We start from the raw sequence: 21,367 nt of genomic DNA, 5'->3' as shown, positions 1-21,367 counted from the left end.
GCAATGTGACACATCCACAGTAACGACTGCACTTTACACTTGAATATCCCTGCACGTGCATGAGTATGTGTGAATGTGGGTGTGTGTGTCTGTGTGTAGACATATGTGCACGTGCATGAGTGTGTGTGAATGTGTGGGGTGTGTTTCTGCGTGCAGACATCTATCAGCACATGCATGAGTGTGAACGTGGGTATGTGTCTGTGTGTAGACATCTATGTGCACGTGCATGAGTGTGTGTGAAAGTGGGTGTGTGTATCTGTGTGTAGACATCTATCAGCACATTCATGAGTGTGTGAATGTGGGTGTGTGCATCTGTGTGCAGACATCCATCTGCACATGCATGAGTGTGTGTGAATGTGGGTATCTGTGTCTGTGTGTAGACATCTATCTGCATGTACATGAGTGTGTGTGAATGTGGGTGTGTGTGTGTCTGTGTGTAGACATTTATGTGCACGTGCATGAGTGTGTGTGAATGTGGGTGTGTGTGTCTGTGTGTAGACATCTATCAGCACATTCATGTGTGTGTGAATGTGGGTGTGTGCATCTGTGTGCAGACATGAATCTGCACATGCATGAGTGTGTGTGAATGTGGGTGTGTGTGTCTGTGTGTAGACATCTACGTGCACGTGCATAAGTGTGTGTGAATGTGGGGTGTGTGTGTCTGTGTGTAGATGTCTATCATTGCAGCATGTGCAGACCATGTCCTTTCCAGCTGTAGTTGCTGCTGCCACGTGTATTACCCAGGGCACAAGTTCTAAATCCTGATATAAACCAGCCCACTGGTGCCCCACCCACTGAACTGGAACCGGTTCCCTAGGCACGGTATGGGGTTTTCCACCCTTGGCCAACCTGAGGCCAGATGTCTAGGGATCACAACTGGCAAGAGAAACCCAAAAGCCATGTTTTCTTAGAACACACCCAGGCAAGCCCACGTGAAGCTACTGAGTTGTGGAGGAGGATATGAGCTCTCTGGAAAACTTCTCTGCTTATTAGAAAAAGCAAAGACTTTGGAACAGGAGGCAACAGAGTTCAACTCCCAGCCCTGACAACTATCAGTTGTTGATATTGGACAATTTATGTGACCTCATGTAGCATCAGTTTCTCAATCACTGTTCAGTGGAAATTATAATGCCTATTTATGGCATATATAACATTGATCTCTTACAGGATCAAAGAAACTAGTTTATAACAATCACCTAGCATTATGCCCAGCACAAGGTAGGTATTTCATAAGTATTAGCTCTTCCCTCTAGATGCGCTGGGGAAAGCAGAGCCCTAATAACCCATCTCCTGTGATAAAGGTCCCAGAACTCCCAATCAAGAACACTTGCCCTCTGCCTCCCTCCCTCTCCCCCTTCCTTTCTTCCTTATCCCTGCAAAAAAAAAAAAAAAAAAAAAAAAACTTGACAATTGATACTAGAGTTTTATACCAAAAAAATCCAAACTCTTGTCTCTAGATATTGACAATATAATCTTCAGTTGATCTGATTTGCAAGACCATTTGCACAGATTGACATAGATTTAGTTTTATTCTAGATATTGACAACATCATCTCCAGGTGATCTAATTTGGAAGACCATTTCTATAGGGTATGCACCAACAGGCAGGAAGCAGGTGAGCCATAAAGCAGGTTTCTGCCCACTGATGCACACATACCCTTCCTAAAATGCACATTTTTTACTTTTTCTTCAGAATGGCCATTACTTTCCCCATTACCACCCCCAACTCTAATGATCCGCCCAGTGTCCTCATCCACCTGGCTATGGAGGGAACATCAAGTTCGTACAAAGCTATCCTACCCCCGAGCCACAGTGAATTGGTCCAGGGCCTCCACCTAAGTCAAACGGAGTCACAGTACTTTTTCACTTGAGATGAAACGAGTATAAAGTTCTAAGGTGTAACACCCATGAGCTACTAGCAGCAACGTTTAATCCAAATGGAGGAAATACGCGGTGAAACCAACAAATGCTAGAAAGAGTCAGAGGCAGGAGATAAATGGAGTACCTATTCTAGTGTTCCTTGAATGCTTATAATAAATTTTCTTTTTCGCTTAATCTAGTTCAAGCTGCATTTCTATCACTTACATCCCAAAGAAAACTAAAACATATTAACCATGCTTCAGTTTGCAAAGACAATTCTGAAGATGGCAAGAGGTTTAAATTCTAAATATTAGCTAAGTGTATCTTTTGTCCCTTGTACTCTACTTCCACACATTTTGATGTATTCAACAATTATTTATTAATCTTCTGCTATGTGCCAGACACAGTCTCCTTTAATCCTCACAGCATCATGATTTAGGTGTTGTGATTACCATTTTACAGCCAAGAATACTAAGCTTCAGGGAGTCAACTGTCCAGTCACACAGCTAATATATAACATTGTCAATCTAAGTGCTTCTTTCCTTTTCTTTTCTTTTTTTTTTTTTTTTTTTTTTGGAGGGGTCTTGCTCTTTTGCCCAGGCTAGAGTGCAGTGGCACAATCAGTCACAGCTCACTGCAAGCTCAAGCTCCTGGGTTCAAGCAGCTCTCCTGCCTCAGCCTCCCAATTAGCTGGGACTACAGGTGCATGCCACCAAATCAAGCCCAGCTAATTTTTTTTTTAGAGGTAGGGTCTCAACTCACTGTGTTGCCCAGGCTGGTCTCAAATTCCTGGGCTCCAACAGTACTCCCTCCTTGGTCTCCCAAAGCAGTGAGACTACAGGTGTGAGCCACGATACCCATCCCATATTTCCTTTGTGGGTTCTCTCTTCCTCATAAAAACTAGCTTTGATTCTATCTCTTGGCGCTTCAAGAGTCCCACCTTGGGCTATTCCTCCCCGCAGTTTCTGACTTCCTGAAACAGAGACTGTGCCTTCCTCAGCATTAGAGCTGCCTGCTTTCTCAGCTTGCTTTATTCTAGCAGTGTCTGACCACACGGATGTAATTTCTACCCAGTGTCACTCCCCACACCTTGCCTTGGGTCTTATGGGAAACCAGAGGGGAAAAAAAGTGATGAAGTGGAGAGAGAGGAAAAAAGTATTTCTCTGACATAATTCTTCTTACCAGGAATTATCCCTCTGCCCACACCAGACACATATCCCTGCCCTAGAGAAGAGCTTGACTAGAAGAGGAAGTGGGCCTCGCCTAGCATGGCTCTGAAGCCATTCCCAGAATCTGTAGCTCCTAGATCTGTCTCTGGAGGAAAGCTACATGTGTCACAGCAAAGGAGAATGATAGAGGGCGAGGGCTTTGGAAAGAGGCATGTGAAATGTACTTGTACTGGGATGAAACTCCAAATTATTAACATATGGCAACTGAGCCTTTTTCTTTAAAACTGATTTACCTGGGAATATCTTCTTCAATTGTTGCACATCCATAAAGAAACACAATCACTCCAATTACAGAAGATGGAATGAGGAATGATGTATATAACCCCAGCCAGGCAAAATACAGTCCAATTTTTTCTCCAAAATACTTTCTGGAAAAGAAAGAAAGAAAGAAAAGAAAATGAAACACATATTAAGAACATCATATACTTTCCTTATTTCTGTTTGTTCTATGTGTCAGGATGGGGCAACATAGATATTCATTCCTCTTGTAATGAAAACAAAGGGATGGAGGTTGCACAGGGAAGGGGAGGCCTCAGCACAAGGAATCAACGACGGAACTTTTCTGGAATGAAGTGCATTCCATTGGAATCACATACACACACCTGTCTTGGCTGTTCATGTGAAATAGACAGCCGCGAGAAAGAATCCAGCCCCAACAGCAAACTAAAAATATGCCATACATTTTGGCACCTTTACCAAACATGAATAACGCATCATCATTTCATAAGTGCCATAGCACTCAACCCATAAGAAAACACACCTTTTTGAAACTAGCTTATTTAAACGAAACACACAGATCATATATTTGGGCATGTATATTTGCGTATGCAAACCAACATAGACACACTTATTGAAAAACAACTAGAAGAAATCCAATAAAATATTAGTAATGGTTTCTTTGGATGATGGGCTTATGGGTGGTTTTTATTTCTTTATTTTTAAGCCACTTTACTGAGGTATGTTGGCATACAAAGAGCTGTATGTATTGAACATGTACAACTTGATGAGTTTGCAGATAAGTATCCACCCATGAGAACATCACCAATCACTCCATAAAGTTGTCCAGTACCTCCAAGTTTCCTTTTGTTCTCACCCTTGTTTTGTTTAATTAAAAAAATATTTTCTCTTGTGTTAAGAGCAATTAATGTGAGATCTATCCTCTTAGCAGATTTTAAGTATACAATACAGTATTGTTAACTATAGGCTCTATATTATACAGTAGATCTCCGAGCATATATGCATTGCATAACTGAAATTTTGTCCCTTTTGACCAACATCTCCTCCTCCTCCCCTCTCTGCAACCCCTGTTAACCACTATTCTACTCTTTGGATCCATGAGTTTGACAGTTTTAGATTCGTCGTACAGGTGGGATCACGCAGTATTTGTCCTTCTGTGCCTGGCTTATTTCACTTAGCATAACGTCCTCCAGGTCCATCCATGTTGCAGCAAACGGCAGGATTTCCTTATTTTTAAGGCTGAATAATATCCATTGGGTGTCCACATTTTCTTTATCCATGCATCTGTCAGTGGACACTTGGGTTGCTTATACCTTTTGGCAATTGCGAATAATGCTGCTATGAATATAGGAGTGCAGATATCTCCTCAGGATGTTGACTCTGATTCCTTAATATATACATCCAAAAGGGGGATTGTTGATTCAAATGGTAATTATATTTTTAATTTTTTGAGGAACCTCCATACTGTTTTCCACCGTGGCTGCGTTGCCACCAACAGTGAACAAGGGTTCCCTTTTCTCCACATCTGCACCAACACATTTTATCTTTTGTTGTTGGACAATAGCATTTTAATAAGTGTGCAGTGATATCTCACTGTGGTTTTGATTTGCATTTCCCTGATGAATCGTGACATTAAACACTTTCTCCTATACCTGTTGGTCATTTGTATGTCTTCTTTGGTGTAATGTCTACTTACGTCCTTTACTAAATTTTTTATCAGCCTATTTGGTTTTTTATGTGTTTCTTTGTTTTGCTATTGAATTGTAGAAGTTCCTTATATATTTTGGATATTAATCACTTACCAGATATATGGTTTGCAAATATTTCCTCCCATTCTGCATATTGACTTTCACTCTGTTGATTGTTTCCTTTGCTGTGTAGAAGCATTTTAGTTTGATATATTCCCATGTGTCTATTTTTGCTTTTGCCGTTTGTGCTTTCTGTGCCATATCTAAGAAATAATTGCTAAGTTCAATGTGTAGAAGCTTTTTTCCCTGTTTTAAGAGTTCTGTTGTTTCAGGTTTTACATTTAAGTCTTTAATCCATTTTAAGTTGGGTTTTTGTATGCTATAAAATAAGGGTCCAACTTCATTCTTACGCATGTGGATATCCAGTTTTCCCAATATCATTTATTGAAAAGTAAGTAGTATTAACAGTTTAACAATACTGATTCTTCAGATCTATGAACACAAGGTATACTTTGTAAACCAAAACTTATTCTGAGACAGGTCTCAATCAATTTAGAAGTTTATTTTGCTAAGGTTAAGGACATGCCTGGAAGAAAAAAACACGCAGTCGCAGAAACAGTCTGTGGTCTGTGCCTTTCTCCAAAGGTGAATTTAAGGGTTTCAGTATTTATCAGTGCCTTTCTTCAAAGATGAATTTAAGGGCTTCAACATTTAAAAGGGAAATATTGGGCTAGTGGGCTGGAGGGGAAAGAGGGAGTATATGGTAGGGTCACCCACATGCTGCAGGAGAAAATGAGCAGGTACGAAAAGAGTCAATTAAGTATTCATCTTGTGCTCCGCAAACTGACACTTAATATAAGGTGAACATAGAGCAGCTGCCTGTGGAGATACTTAGCCTTTTATCCATATCTGTCTGCTTAGGAACAAAAGGGAAGGCAGCTTCTTGCATCATTCAGCTTTTGGCTTAATTTTTTCATTTTGGCAGAGTGAGTTGGGGTCCCAAGTTTTTATTTTCCTTTCACACCTTCCTTTTATTTATGTCATCTTTATTTCCTTTTATCAATGTTTTATAGTTTTCAATGTGCAAATCTTTCACCCTCTTGGTTAAACTTATTCCTAGGTATTTTATTCTTTTTGATGCTATTGTGAATGGGACTGTTTTCTTAATTTTCTTTTTAGATAGGTTGTTAGTGTACAGAAATGCAAATGATTTTTGTATGTTTATTTAGTATCCGGCAACTTTACTGAATGTATTATTTCTAGAACTTTTTTTGGTAGAGTCTTTAGGGTCTTCTGCATATGAGATCATGTCATCTGGAAACTAAGGTAATTTTACTTCTTCCCTTCCAATTTGATGGCTTTTATTTCTTTTTCTTGCCTAATTGCTCTTGCTAGAAATACTATGTTGAATGTGAGAGGTAAAGAAAAAAAACTTTTTTTTACTATTGAATATGATGTTAGCTGTGAGATTTTCATGAATGGCTTTTATTTTGTTGATGTTAGTTCCTTCTATTCCTAATTCATTGACAGTTACGTTCCTTCTATTCCTAACTAGTTGAGATTTAAGTTCTATTTTTAATTTGTTGAGAATTTTAAATCGTGAAACAGTATTGATTTTTGTCACTTTTTTTCTCTATCTATTGAGATGTTCATGTGATTTTTATCTTCATTTATTGATTTGTATATGTTGAACCATCCCTGTATCCCAAGAAAAAAACCCTTCTGGGTCATGGTGTATGATCCTTTTAAAGTGCTGTTGAGTTTGATTTACTAGTATTTTGTTGAATGTTTTTGCATCTACATTCATCAGGGGTGTGGACCTATAGTTCTTTTCTTGTAGTGTCTCTATCTGGATTTGGTATCAGGGTGGTGCTGGCCTCAGGAAGAATTTGTAAGTTTCTTCTCTTTTCCTGTTTTTTGGAAGACTTTAAGAAGTATTGGTATTAACTTTTCTTCGAAGGTTTGGAAGGATTCATCCATGAAACTATCTGTTTCTGGGCATTTCTTTGCTGGGAGTTCTGTTTTGTTTCATTTGTTTGTTTGTTTGTTTTCAATTATTGCTTGAATCTACTTATTTGTCATTGGTCTGTACAGGCTTTCTATTTCTCCTTGATTCAACCTTGTTGGATTATATGTTTCTAAGCATTTATCCATTTATTCCAGATTGCCCAATTTGTTGCTGTATAATTGTTCATAATAATTCCTCATAATCCTTTTTATTTCTGTAACATCAGGTGTAAAGTCTCATCTTTCATTTCTGATTTTATTTATTTGCAACTTCTTTCCTTTTCATTAGTTAGTCTAAGAGTTTGTCAACAAACAGCTTCATCAATTTTTTGTTTTTCTGTTTTCATATTCTGTCTTATATTTATTTATTCCCTAATTTATATTACTTCTTCCCTCCTGCTAATTTTGGGATTAGTTTTTTCTTTTTTTTGTAGTTACTTGAGATGTAAAATTAATTATTTGAGGTCTTTCTTAATGTAGCCATTTATCACTATAAACTTCCTTTTAGTATTGCTTTTGCTGTATCTCGTAAGTTTTAATATGTGGTGCTTTCATTTTCATTTATCTTGAGATATTTTCTAATTTCTTTTTTTGATTTATTCTTTGACCTAGATATAGTACTCTTGGTTGGCAGGTTTTTTAAATTTCAGTACTTTGAATATATTATCCCACCCTCTCCTCACCTGCAAGGTTTCTGCTGAGAAGTCCACTAGTAGCCTTATAATGGCTCCCTCGTTTGTGATAAGTCACTTTTTTCTTGTTGCTTTCAAAATTCTCTACTTGACTTTTGAGAATTCAATTTTAAGGTGACTCAGTGTTAACCTCTTTGGGTTCAATGTATTTGGGTACATTGAGACCTCATGAATTTGGATGTTCATTTCTCTTCCTATATTTGTAAAGTTTTTAGCAAGTGTTCCCTTAATAAGCTTTCTTCCTCTTTCTCTTTCTTTCTTCTCCTTCTGAGTCTCCCAGAATGCATATATTGGTTCACTCTATGGTGTCCCATAAGTCCTTAGGCTTTCTTCACTTTTTAACTTTTCTATTTTTTCTGTTCCTCCAATTGGATAATTTCAAGTGACTTGTCTTTAAGTACAATGATTCTTTCTTCTGCTTGACCAAGTATGCTACTGAAGTTCTGTATTAATTTTTTTAGTTCAGTCATTGTATTCTTCAGTTCTAGGATTTCACTTTGGCTCTTTTTTATTATTTCTATGTTTGTTGAACTTCTGATTTTGTTCACGTTATACTCCTAATTTTGTTTAGTTGTCTGTTCTCTTGCAGCTCATTTAAGACAATTATTTTGAGTTCTTTGTCAAGCAGATTATGGATATCAATTTATTTAGGGTAAGTTACTGGAACTTTTTTCAGCTCCTAATAAGGTAGTATCGAGTATTCCTGATTCTTTGTGATCCTTGTAGCCTTAGGCTGGTGTCTGTGCATTTGAGAAGTAGTCACCTCTTCCAGTTCTTACTGACTGGTTTCAGCAGCCAAAGACCTTCATCAGTCATGTTGGTCAGAGATTATGGGTGGATCAGCTGCCAGAGTCAGCAGGCAGTGTCTGTGGGCAGACTTAAGCTGAGTGGGGTCCAAGGGTGGATCTGCTGCCATGGTCCGTGGATGGGCCTGTTGCCAGAGTCTGCGGGTGGGCTGGCCTGCTGCTGGGTATGTGGGCAGGTAGGCCTGCTTCCAAGGACTGGGCTGCTGTGCCACACACAGTCAGAGATTCTGTTGGGATTTGCATGACAGTAGGGCTGCATTTCGTTTCCGTGAGCAGTCAAGGTTGCTGCTGGGTCCACGGGCAGATGAGCAGGGCTGCCCCTGGGTCTCTGGGAAAGTGGGTGGATCTGTTACCAAGTCCCCTGCTCTGTGGAAGTGGTCATCCCACTGGGGACATGGGAAGGCAGGTTCCTGTAGGGTCTGAGTTCCTTATGAGCAGTGAACAGGCAGAGCTGTCACTAGGTCTTCAAGTGAGCGAGGCTGCTCCCAGGTCCATGGTTGGTGGTTCTGCTGCCAGAAAGCATGAGCCTGCATTCTCAGTGAAGTTTTTCTAGGTCTTGAGCTTCACCAGGGTTCTGCAACCTCTTACCTGAAAACCAGAGCTCTCATAAAGGTATATTTTATATATAGATAGTTGTTAAATAGGTGTTTCAGTAGAAGGGTGAGGCCTGAGGACGTCCTATTTTGCCATCTTGCTGATATCACTTTATTTCTTTATTTCTATCTTTCTGCACTTAAAATTTCTCCACTTTGCTAATAAATTACTTTTATAATGAAAAGTGATTTCTTCTAAAAAGAAAATTCACCAACTCATATATTTTTTATTACAAGTTTATAAAGTTTGTAAATTACCAGTTAAGCCTCTAAAATGCAATATCCCCCTAGATAAATATTGACTATGGGTGCCTGATGAGAAAAATACAATCTACCAAGGAGCAATATATTTAATTTCCCAAAAGCCTGTGACATAAAACACAAGGGGGAAATGAGAGCTCTGTCCACACACTGATGGTAAGAAGAACAGTGAATAGGATCTATTTCCCCACCACCAGAGGTTCTGCTTCCACTTACGATGCAGACAACTGCAAGAGAATACAGTTCCCAGCCTAACAACAAGAGAAATCTGGATAATCTGTGAAATTATAACTTTTCTTGAGCTCATCAGAGAGCTGAAGTTGTAAGGTAACCAGGAGAACTGAATTTTTTTAATATGCCAAGTCCATCCAAGGAAAACTGGGATACGTGAAGAGTTTTACATTTGACAGAGAATGGGAGGATGCAATAGTCCCCATAAAAGTAAGAAGAAATGGCTAAAATTTTAAAAATTCAGAAAGATGAGTATAAGTTAGCATGACAGAGTGTAATAACTGGGAGCTTCAAACACAAGAGCAGTTTGCCCTCATGCACAAGGTCACTTCCGTAGACCTCACAAGGAAGATAATGGGTAAGGTAAGAGACCAAAGAGAGTCAGTCCCCTTAAGTTGCACACAGGTATGAAAAACCACGCACTTCCTGGGATCATCTCTTATTCAAATCGAAAGCCTTAAACGGAAGAAGGGACCTGACCCAAGGACCCAGGCAAAGACCCACTGCTTCTGAAGCCAGAGGTGGGTTGCACATACAGCCGATTGTCCTTGGTGGAAAGGCTGGAAACTCTCCTAGGCCCGAGATTCTGCAAACTTACAAATTAGAAGTCTGTTACTGCAGAGGAAGGGCAGGAAACTGTCTCCCACCCAAGAATTCTTACCAGGAAAAGGCAGCATTTAACTGTAAGGGGCAGAGGGAGGACATGAATTCTAAGAAACCCTCATTTCTGAGGCTTGAGTGCACAGAGCCTGCCGAAGACTGAGATGGGCCTAGAACAAAACCTACCTATTTCCCTCCACAGCCCCACTTATAGTAAACAAGTGATAAGCTCCACTTCTCAGTGAGCAACAAATATCAACAGTCTGATGCTAGGGGAGCAGGAGGGGCATGGAGAAATACCCCGTTGTGGCAGAGGCATGCAGGGACTGCTGAAATCTGAGAGTGGAAGAGAAACAAAGAGGACAAATTTTCAGCACTTCAGAGCTCACACAAAGCATAAGATAATAGAGTACCATCACTGAGGGAATCTGAAGTTTGTGGTGCCGTGCACCGAAGGTGATTCTTGCAACAACGAAACCTCGCTCAACTAGATTGACTCAACTCTCCTCACTACTGACCTGATGGAATGGAAGAGGCACGTAGGCATAATACTACTTACCTCAGTTTCCACTGTCATTTTATACACAACGTATGGCATTCGATAAACAAATAAAATTTAAAAATCCCATTGTTAGGAAATAAGGCAATCAATGAAGCTAAGCTTGATTTGGATGTCAGAATGATGCAATAGGGATTTTTAAATAACTCTAATTAATAGATTAAAGCAGAATCTACTACAAAAGATGTATCAAAAGAAAATATGAAGGGAAAAAAGAGTGGAAAAAAAAACAAATCTAGCATTCGAGAGCTATGGGACAATATCAAAGGATCTATCACACATTTAATTAGAGTCCCAAAAGGATAAAAGAAGAGAGAAGAATATTTAAATATGTTATGGCTAAGAATTTTCCAAAACTTACAGAAAACAACAAAACACAAATCAACAATGTTCAGAGAACCCCATGAAGAATAAATACAAAAACAAAAATGAAACCCCACATACTTAGATACATCATAGTCAAATTTCTGAAAACCAAAGGTAGGAAGAGCAAATTTTTAATTAAGCTTATGGGGGAAGGAAATCAGATACGACAGAAGAGCACAGTCATCACATAGGATTTATAATCCATTTCTCGGCAGAAACTATGCAGGCCAAAAGTTAATAAAGTGACATCTCAGATCAGGGGTCCCCAACCCCCAGAGCACAGACTGGTACCTGTCCATGGCCAGTTAGGAACCAGGCCACACAGAAGGAGGTGAGCAGCAGGGCAAACCATCATTACCGCCTGAGCTCTGCCTCCTGTCAGAACCACGGCAGCATTAGATTCTCCGAGGAGCATGAACCCTATTGTGAACTGCGCATGGGAGTGATCTAGGATGTGCACTCCTTATGAGAACCTAATGCCTGATGATCTGAGGTAGAACAATTTCATCCCAAAACCATCCTCCCACTGTCCCCAGCCTGTGGAAAAAGTATCTTCCACAAAACTGATCTCTGGTGCCAAAAAGGTTGGGGACTGCTGCCTTAAAGTATGGAAAGAAAAAAAACTATTAACTCAGAATACTATATATAAATAAAATCTCTTTCAAGAATGAAGGCAAAACAATGTCCATTTTAGGGAGTAAAAGCCAAGAGAATTTATTACCAGCAAATATGAACTGTAAGAAACGTTAAATAAAAAAAAAACAACAAAAACAAAAAAAGATCTTTGGGCAAAAGGAATATAATCTCAGTAGAAATTTGGACCTACACAATGAAATAGAGAGTACTGGAAATGGTGAAAAGGATGACAAGTAAAAGACATTTTTCCTATTAATTCCTTTCAAAGGCAATTCACTATCTAAAGTATGCTTTCTCAATCACCGTTTCTCAAACACCATCACCATTATTTCTTCATTTCTTTCTGCATTGTAGATTTTTCTACTTTGTTAATAAATCACTTTTATAATAAAAATGATTTCTTTTGGAAACAAAATTTACCAACTCATTATATTTTTTATTGCAAGTTTACAAAGTTTGTAAATTACCAGTTAAGCCTCTAAAAAGCAATTTCCCCTTAGATAATATTGATTATGGATGCCTGAGGAGAAAAATGCAATCTACAAAGGAGCAATATATTTCATTTCTCAAACGCTGTGACATAAAACACAAGAGGGAAATGAGAGCTCTGTCCACACCTTAATGGAAGGAATAATGGGTAAGAACAGTGAATAGAATCTTATTTCAACTTTTATATTTTAAAAAGAAATTTTTTTAGAGAGTTCCCATCGTAAACAACGGTCCTAATGGTATCTATGGTAAGATGGGATTGAAAAGAGGACACAGAGGAGTGTAACTGCTAGCTTTGATGGGTTTCCTTTAAAAAGATGGAAGAACAGAAATTAGAACAAAAGTCAAATTACAAACCCACCATAATTCCTCCTTCTCCACCTACTTCTAAGTTCCCTTTATCTCCAACTCCCTGGCCTTGGCCCTCCAGAAGGTATTCTAGATATCTGGGCCCCTAGCTTAAACCCCTCTCCTCAAAATCTTGCCCCATCCCCTCAACAGATTCCTTTAACACCTGAAACTCCTCCAACTTTCCCAGAAAATCCTTTAAATGTTCGACTGTTTGCTTTAACTTCCCTGCAAGATTTACAAAAAGCACTCTTGCCTGACCTCCAGGCCAAAGGTATACAGGTCACTTGTGTAAAAGCTGGCAGCCAGGAAATAAATCGAACACAGATTCAGGGGATTTGCAGCCTGGCAGGTTCTGCTGTACCTTACAACTCCTCTTACTTCCGTGAGACTCTGTAATAAAACTTCATCAGCTCCAGGACTTCCCAAATTTTCGACCCGCACAGCAAATAAATAAATAAATAAATAAATAAATAAATAAATAAATAAATAAATAAATAAATAAATAAATTCCTTAGAGTGTCCCACACTTAAAGAGAAAAAAAGCTTACAAGTTACCCTAGATCTCTGATAATAAGCAAATATGCACTCAAAACTCCTTTGTAGAGAAAACCTGCATTTTCTTCCAGTCCCTTGGAATTGTAAATCTTACTATGTCTCTGAAATGTAAATATCTAAGGAGTTAACTAAAACAATGTCTACACCCATTTGAGACTAAAAAAAAAAAGCGGGGGAAGAAGGGGCTTTTTATTTTAAAAATCAAACTGCTATAAAAAGTCCTATACCCCAAATTTAGTCCACAGTCCCCATAGGATTACCTAGCAAGGGCAAATGACAATTTTTAATGTGTTCTCTCTCCACCAATATTGGTAAAAAAAAAAAAAAAATTTGGCCACCTAAGCAGGTAACCTTAACTTATCCCATGTGCAAAAACATAATTTGAATCCAACTGCCCTTCTATAAACTAGTGAGCTTTATATTATTGTACCTGTCTTATCGTTAAAATTTTTCAATGAAAGCTGTAAGATTTCTTCGTGTCTATACGTTCACATATGTTTATCCATGTGTACATCTATGTTTACATGGTATAAAACTCCTTTTAGAAAGTTCTTTTAAAATTGGGTATGGAGATAAGTCAGTACTCATATAAACCAAATACTCCTAAAATTGCCAGAACTATAGAAACTAACCGAAATGTTTTTCAAGTTTACATGACTTGTGTGCTCTTTGGTAAATAAGATTAGTTTAATATCGTTAGATTAATGAAAACAGCTCTGCCTTCTGAGTTAACAGCAAACAAAACAAAACAAAAATATGTATTTAACTTCAGAGTTCTCCCTTTGGCAATAATTGTCTGACATGTATGTGCTGTAAAAATAGTTAACTGGAAAATAATCTGAGATAATGGCTAGCTTTGATGTTTTATGAAGTTTTCATGAGTAATCCAAGCATAATTGTTAAGAACAACTAAATTAAATAGATATAAGTGGAATACAATTTTATAAATATATTTTTAAATAAGAATTTTGTTTCATGATATGTTTACTTTAGATGTTTCTCAAATCTCTTTGGTAACTACATTCTTAGGGTGTTGCTAAGTTAAATTAAATGATGGATATTCATTGCATATCTAGATCATTTCCAAGTGAAGTAAAATACTGAAACATTAATCACTGAACATAAGGTTTAACTTTACCTACTTTTGGCTTCTTATTACAAAGGAACTAAAATATTTGTGTCTGTTAGTAAATATATCCTGTTTGACATTGAAAAATTGTTCTAAGAGGAAGCATATGTTTCTAGAAATTATGAAATGTGTATTTATAAAATGTTATATAACAATTTGAAACTGTTTACCTCTTAGGTTTCACTAGAAAATAAGGTTACCAAGAGTTAAAATTTCTAACTAATATATAAAATGATAAGAGAAACAACACTATATGCAAATATAAAAGGAAACTAAGATGTTAAATGGTATGAGGATGTGGAGTTTTTTGTTAAAGAAAAGAGTAATTTTGTCTAGTTTAGAGGTTACTTAAAGGTTGTTTCAGAATGAAGGAAGAAAGGATATAGATAAAACTTAATGATGACAGAAAGCTGGGAAGAGATAGAAAGTGAAAGAAAATCTTTTATGCTCAAACTGACTGTAACTGAATGAATTTATTATAAAGGTATTAAAATGAGACTTAATATCAAAAGTATACTGAAACAAAACTAGAATTTGATCTTCTCCTTTAAAATGTCAAGATTTTCTTGGAGTATTGATAAGAGATAATGAAAAATTTTTCTTCACCTTTTAAGTTAAACAAAAATTTGTGTCTTACCAAAATAATTTATTGTGCTTCATGTTGTCTTGTATTAGGTCTTGAATTAATTAAGAAAATTGAATCTTTTCAATATTAAAAGAGCTAAGGTTTTTCATACAGCTATGTCAATTTCTGCATTTGCCTTTAAGTCTTTTAATTGTCACTCTGGTTAAATGAGTGACACAGTAATTTCTGATACTATTTACTCAAGTGTTTTAAACTTTTGTTATATTGAAAAACATTTTCTAAAATCAAATTCAAAATTAAATCTTTTTGACCTTGAACCAACTTTGGGACATCCCACAGGGACCCAGAACTCTCAAAACATCTATTAAAAAAAACTATTAAAATAGGCTTCTTTGATACGTTAAATTACACAGAAAGTATTGTCGAATAAGAAATTATGTTTAACCTTCTTTGAATTATATAAGCATATTATTAATATGTATTCCAGAAGTTGTGGGAAATTTCTAAAAATATGATATATCTTGGCATAATGCTGTTAGTCATAATTTTGGTTATTATATTAAAATGGTGTATACCATAGAAATAACCAGATTTTCTTGTCAATCATGCCTTGCTTTTCTCTTCTTAATTTGTCTCTTGTTACCTGATCTGTTTCAATGACAAATGTATGAGGGTTGAGGAAAAATTGTATTTCCCCCTGACACTGATAATTAGTACCAGAAAGAATCTGGAAAAAATCCCTAAATATTTGGAGATTAAACAACATCCTTCTAAATAACCTCTGGGTCAAAGGAGAAATCACAAAGAAAATTAGAAAATATTTTCAATTCAGCGAAAATAACAAAACAACATATCAAGATTTGTAGGATACTGTTAAACCTATGTGTAGAGAGATATTTGTAGTATTCTAAAACAAGAAAGTTTTGAAACAGTAATCAAAGTTTGTACTTTAGGGAAAAGGCAAAAATTCAACCCAAAGCAAGCAGAAAGAAATAATAAAGATTAGAGCATAAACCAATGAAATTAATAGAAAATAATAGAAAAAAGTCAATGAAACTAAAAACTGGTTGTTTGAAAGGATCAATAAAACTAATCAAGAAAATAAAAGATAAGACAGAAATCACCAATATTGGGAACGAAAGAAGGGACATCAGTATAATTCTTGTTTATTCATTATGATGTGCTAATGTTAGTTATCTTTTCATGGGCTTATCTTATGTTCTCCACTATTCCACATTATCTGTCTCTGGAAGAGGAAAAATGATGGGAAAATGTAGGAGAGAAAGAAGAGGTAACAAACACAAACTTCCCTAATGCTTTCATCTTGATCATCTTGCTTAACCTCACTTCTAATTCTCACAACATCTTTTCAAGGTGACACAACTAAAGATCCCTGGTCAAATTGATTTGTCCAAAGTCACGCAGCTAGTACGTGGCAGAGCCACAATTTTATCTTTTCATCTGACCCTTCCATGTCAATACAGTAATAGCAGCAATAGTAACTGAGGTGTATTGAGGACTAATTGCCAAGCTGTGTTCTAAGGAAATTGCAAATATTCTCTTACTTTTTAGTTCTCACAGCCCTACAAGGTAGTATGTTATTATCCTTAAATTACAGATGATGAAACTGATGTACAGAAACATTCACTAACCCAAGGTTGCACAGCTAGTAAGATGCAGAGACGAGATTCAAATCCAACAAGTCTAATGAGATTCCAGCTTCTAACCTCTACATTATAATGAATTCTAGGAAGGATTTAGAGAAGAAAAGAAAATGGTTGGGCATGAGACATGCCCGTGGCAAATTTATTAATTGGACAGGACTACACATGGCTACCCATCCATTACCAACACCCCCACTGCCACCATCATTCACCCCCAGCCCCGCCCTCCCCTGTTCTCTTGATTTGTTCCAACTCTGAAGCCATACCACCACAGCATCTCATCTGAGGCATTCAATCGTTCCGAGACAGATTTCCGTAACCTCTCTCTCCACTCACACAATTTATCAATTTCTCCCATTGCCTCCTAGGCCTGTGCTTTAGGAGCCCATCTGATAAATTAAAGCTTACTGGAGTACTTTGTCACTTCTTTCAGGAAAATGTTTACATTTACAGAGATATAGTGCCTTCGACGCCTTAAAGGAAGGAGCAGGATATTGTGAGAGACTCTCCTGACTATCCATATAAACAGTTGACTATTCTGTCTACCCATAAAAATGCTGTCAGCCACAGAGGTGGATGGGGAGCCTGAGCACAGAGTCCAGATACCTGGAAAAGGAAGGAAGAAAGGGCAGAATGCATTAAAGTAAGAATGGAAGAAACAAAGGAAGAAAAAGAATTATACCATGTAAGAGAAACAGTAGCAAGGTAAAAATTCCGATGCCCACAGAAGCCAGGCAGATAACAAAACGATCGAAGCCGACTGGGCATAACCAACTGTACGTAACATCTCTCGAGTGGAAAACTAGAACTCAGGTACCCGGGAACAGTAACTACTCAGCTCCAGCAGTCCGGAGTGACTTGTGGGAAAATGAGACCAGCGTTGCCACATCCTGCAATTTGCTAAGAAAAGTTGGAAATCTTCAGTTCTAATTTTTAAACATTAGTAACTAACTCAATTGAAAAAAAAAAATTGCATCAGTCAAACAAAAGACATCTGAAAACTGGATATTGTCTATGGGATATTAACTGGTATAACCAAGATCACAGAACACAAGCTCTGATGTGGGAAGACCTGGGCATGAATCTTGGCTCTGCTGTTTCCTAACTTTGGAAAGTCTCTCCTCAAGTTCTCTCAGCTTTATTTTTCCCATTTAAAACTATGTTCATGTGAAAATTGAACGAGCAAGGTATACAAGGACACAGTAAGCAAGTAATAAATGTTCACTTTTGGTTACCTCATTCTGAAAATCCATGAAAATGAAACTTTTGTTCATCAAACACCACCACTGTGAGTGACAAAAACAGGCCACATAATGGGAACAGATATTTGCATACACGTATAAGGGATAAGTACCCAGAATACATAAAGAGCTTCTACATGTCAATAAGAAATAGACAGATAATCTAGTAGAAAAATGAACAGAAGACTAGAATACTTAAAAAAAAAAAAAGACACCCAAGTAATCAATAAATAGGCAAAGTGCTCAATTCCCTTAATCATCAGGGAAATACAAAATTAAACTGTAATGCAGTATCTCTACACACCCATGAAAGTGGCAAAAATGAAAAAAGATGGAAAATGCCAAGCACTGGCCAAAATGTGGAGAAACTAGAACTCCCACATAGTTCTGGTAAGCTCTAAACAGGTACAGGCATGTTGGAAAAATTGCTTGCAGCATCTGCTAGAGCTAAGCACAGGTATCCCCTATGACCCAGCAACTCTACTCCCAAGTCTGTGCCCAACAGAAACACACATACGTGCACCAAAAGACACATACAGGGAGGTTCAGAGCAACACTATTTATCATAGCCCCAACTGGAAGCTGCCCAAGTGATTATCAGCAATAAAATGGATAAATGCATTTTGGTATAGTCACCCAATGGAATATTATACGGCAATGAGAATGAACAAACTACAACTATACACGACAACACAAGTGAATCCCACAAATATAATGTTGAAAATGGAAGCCAGACACCAAAGTATATATGTATTGTATTCTTCTATTTATATTAAGTTCAAAAATAAAATAATTCTTGTGTTAGAAGTTGGATCATAGGCAATCCCAGGGAGGCACTAATGGAGGGCATGGGGTCTGGAGTTTCCTGGGGTGCTAATAATGTTTTTTCTTCATCTGGGTATTGGTTGCATGGAAGATGCTGGAAGCTGTATATTTATGGCACACACACCTTTCTATCATATATTATACTTCGATTTTAAAAGGTTTTAAAAGTGGCAGCACATGTTACATATTACGCACACCAGCAGATCCCTGGAGGCCATCTTGTTTATCCCTCTGCTCTCAGGCCAGATACATTCAGTCCAGGTCAAGCATATGTAACATTCTGGCTCAGTCGGAGACTGACCTTCGAGGGGAGTTCTCACCTGAAGGAAGCACAGGAGGCCAAGCTAACAAAGGACAAGGCTTCCAAAAACAAGGCAGTGAGCCTTGAAAAGCAAGGCTGGCATTCGGCAGCATAGCCCAAGGTAGGATGGAGGCCTAACAATGGCTGCACCATTCTCAGGAGACCAGAGTTGAGCAGGGGATGATTACCACGGAGCAGACCGCCAACAAGGCGTGTACCTGGAGAGCCAGCCCTGTCAGCTGGAGGGCTAATTTCTGTTCTCAACTCTACCAAGCTGACCACCGGCTCAGACCCTTCCTCCCTGGACTTAGAGAAAGATGTCAGGCTTTCCTGGTCCCTCAGGAGACGGATGAAAGGCAAACAAATGTGGGTGTTCTTAGTAGTGTCATGGGCAGGTGCAGGGATGCCAGAGAGAAAGTTCTGAGGCTTTAATTAAAGTTCACAGTGTTTGCTTCTCTGGAAGACAGCCTAGAAAATCCCAGTGACAGAAGCAGCCAGGCAAGACAGCAAAAGCCTCCCCTGGGTGAACGTAAGAGACAGGGCCAACATGGTTTTTGCATGCAAAATCACAAATGTTTTTTCCTCCACCCTCAACCTCCAAGACACTATAAATGGACTATGGTGAATAAGGAGTGAGGATTGGAGAGAAAGAGAGGAAATGAAACATTTATTCAGCACCTATATGTGCCAAGCCTTAAGCAAAATGCTTTAGACACAGTATCTCATCTAATGCTTCCCAAACCTTCTAAGGCAAGTTAAAAGTTAGAATTAGGATTAGATTCAGATGGTGAAACAGTTGGTGGTATCTCAGTCTTTAAAAACAAACTTTTTGGGATAAATATTCTGTGAATTCAAGAGCTACTTGTCAGCATGGGCCCTTCTCCCCGCATCTGCTTTACAAGGTAGCAGCTAGGTGCAGGTGGAAGTGAAATTGTATCCTTCTGATGGAAAAGTGGAGGGCCCCACTAAGCCTGTCTCTGCTGCTCCAAGTCTGAGCTGGGGTGTCCCCTCCTTGTTCCATCCATCCCAGCCCCTTCCAGTCTACCGGTTCGTGAGAACCTCAGGATCCTCCAGACCCCATATGCGGACTGTAGGGCGTGCAGGTACTATGTCATGTCTATGTACCTAGATGTGTCCCTCACCCTTCCTAATCTTCTATCTGGGCAGTGCCAAGGCACTCTAACATCATGTCAGACACTGGGCTTCCTTAAAGGACCTGTAATTTTCTAAGACTGCTTTCTTGCAAACACTGTGCCCTAGGATTCACCCCAAAATATCTGTGTTCCTACCTCCCCTTGCTTCCACAACCCACTCTCACACCCCCGAGGTTTGACCCCAAGGGCAAGAATAATCAATCCTCAACCCTCCCCTTCTCTTCCTCTCCTTCTAAGGACCTTCCCTCATTAGAAAGGCTTGTTCTCCCTTCCTGGCTGGCACAAATTTCCCCAGGTCACATCCCCGCCACCCGACTCCCAGGGAGTGTTTGTCTTCTCTTCCTTTCCCTGGGGGCAAAAGGAAAAAAAAGCAGAAGGGTTGTTGGAAAAGAAGAGAGTCTATATCAAAAGGGATTTCAAAATCAAAATTTTTGTGAGCAGAGAGACTTTATATTCATTAAACAACGCCACTAATCAGTCTCCTTTCTCAAGACCCACAACTCAGGACGCATGGCCCTTCTCTCCAGTGAGCATGGACACGCACGGAGGACTCACAGCCACGGCCCCTCCCCTCAGCCCTCTCCTACCAGCTCCTGCCTTCTCATCACCAGCCTGGCCACCGAGGGACTGACCCATGCCTGTACCGTAAGTCTCCTGACTGGCTGTGGAACAGCAGCAGCTGGATTGTCACCGCTCTGCCAAAACCGACAGCAGGACCCTGGCTGCCTGCCCCTGAGCTGGGTACGGGCCAGCAGACACAGTAGCCACTCCTCAGATCAACAGTGGGCTGAGGAATTCTTAAGAACTGGGGAATTCTCCAGAACTCTCCAGGGCAGGGCTCTGAGTTCTTGGTCCTCCCAGGAAGGCCAACAAAAGGCCTCTTGATTAAAATAACATTTTGCTACTATGGAGCTAGTTCAGAAAATACAGTAAAGAGAGGGCTGGGGCCGGCGCGGTGGCTCACGGCTGTAATCCCAGCACTTTGGGAGGCCGAGACGGGTGGATCACAAGGCCAGGAGATCGAGACCATCCTGGCCAACATGGTGAAACCCCGTCTCTACTAAAAATACAAAAAAAAATTAGCCAGGCGTAGTGGTGGGCGCCTGTAGTCCCAGCTACTTGGGAGGCTGAGGCAGGAGAATGGCGTGAACCCGGGAGGCGGAGCTTGCAGTCAGCCAAGATCATGCCACTGCAACTCCAGCCTGGGTGACAGAGCGAGACTCTGTTTCAAAAAAAAAAGAGAGGGCTGGGCTTGGGATGGCAGTGCTGTGGAAGCTGGGCTTAGCTTATGTCCTGACAGCTGGAAAC

General features: G+C 39.1%; 1 protein-coding gene across 1 annotated transcript in view; it reads right to left on the bottom strand.

The window, feature by feature from the left end:
* Positions 1-21,367, bottom strand: part of LOC105551137 (anoctamin-2) — a 351,959-nt gene that overhangs the window by 204,608 nt on the left and 125,984 nt on the right. Inside the window, exon 8 of the mRNA XM_011996294.1 lies at positions 3,322-3,456. Within this exon, the coding sequence (XP_011851684.1) occupies positions 3,322-3,456 (135 nt within the window). The remainder of the gene's footprint in view (positions 1-3,321; positions 3,457-21,367) is intronic.

This window comes from Mandrillus leucophaeus, unplaced genomic scaffold (genome assembly GCF_000951045.1).
Source record: "Mandrillus leucophaeus isolate KB7577 unplaced genomic scaffold, Mleu.le_1.0 Scaffold508, whole genome shotgun sequence".
Classification (NCBI taxonomy): Eukaryota; Metazoa; Chordata; class Mammalia; order Primates; family Cercopithecidae; genus Mandrillus; species Mandrillus leucophaeus.
The sequence above is the reverse complement of the archived record's forward strand: the minus strand, read 5'-3'. Positions and strand labels throughout refer to the sequence as shown.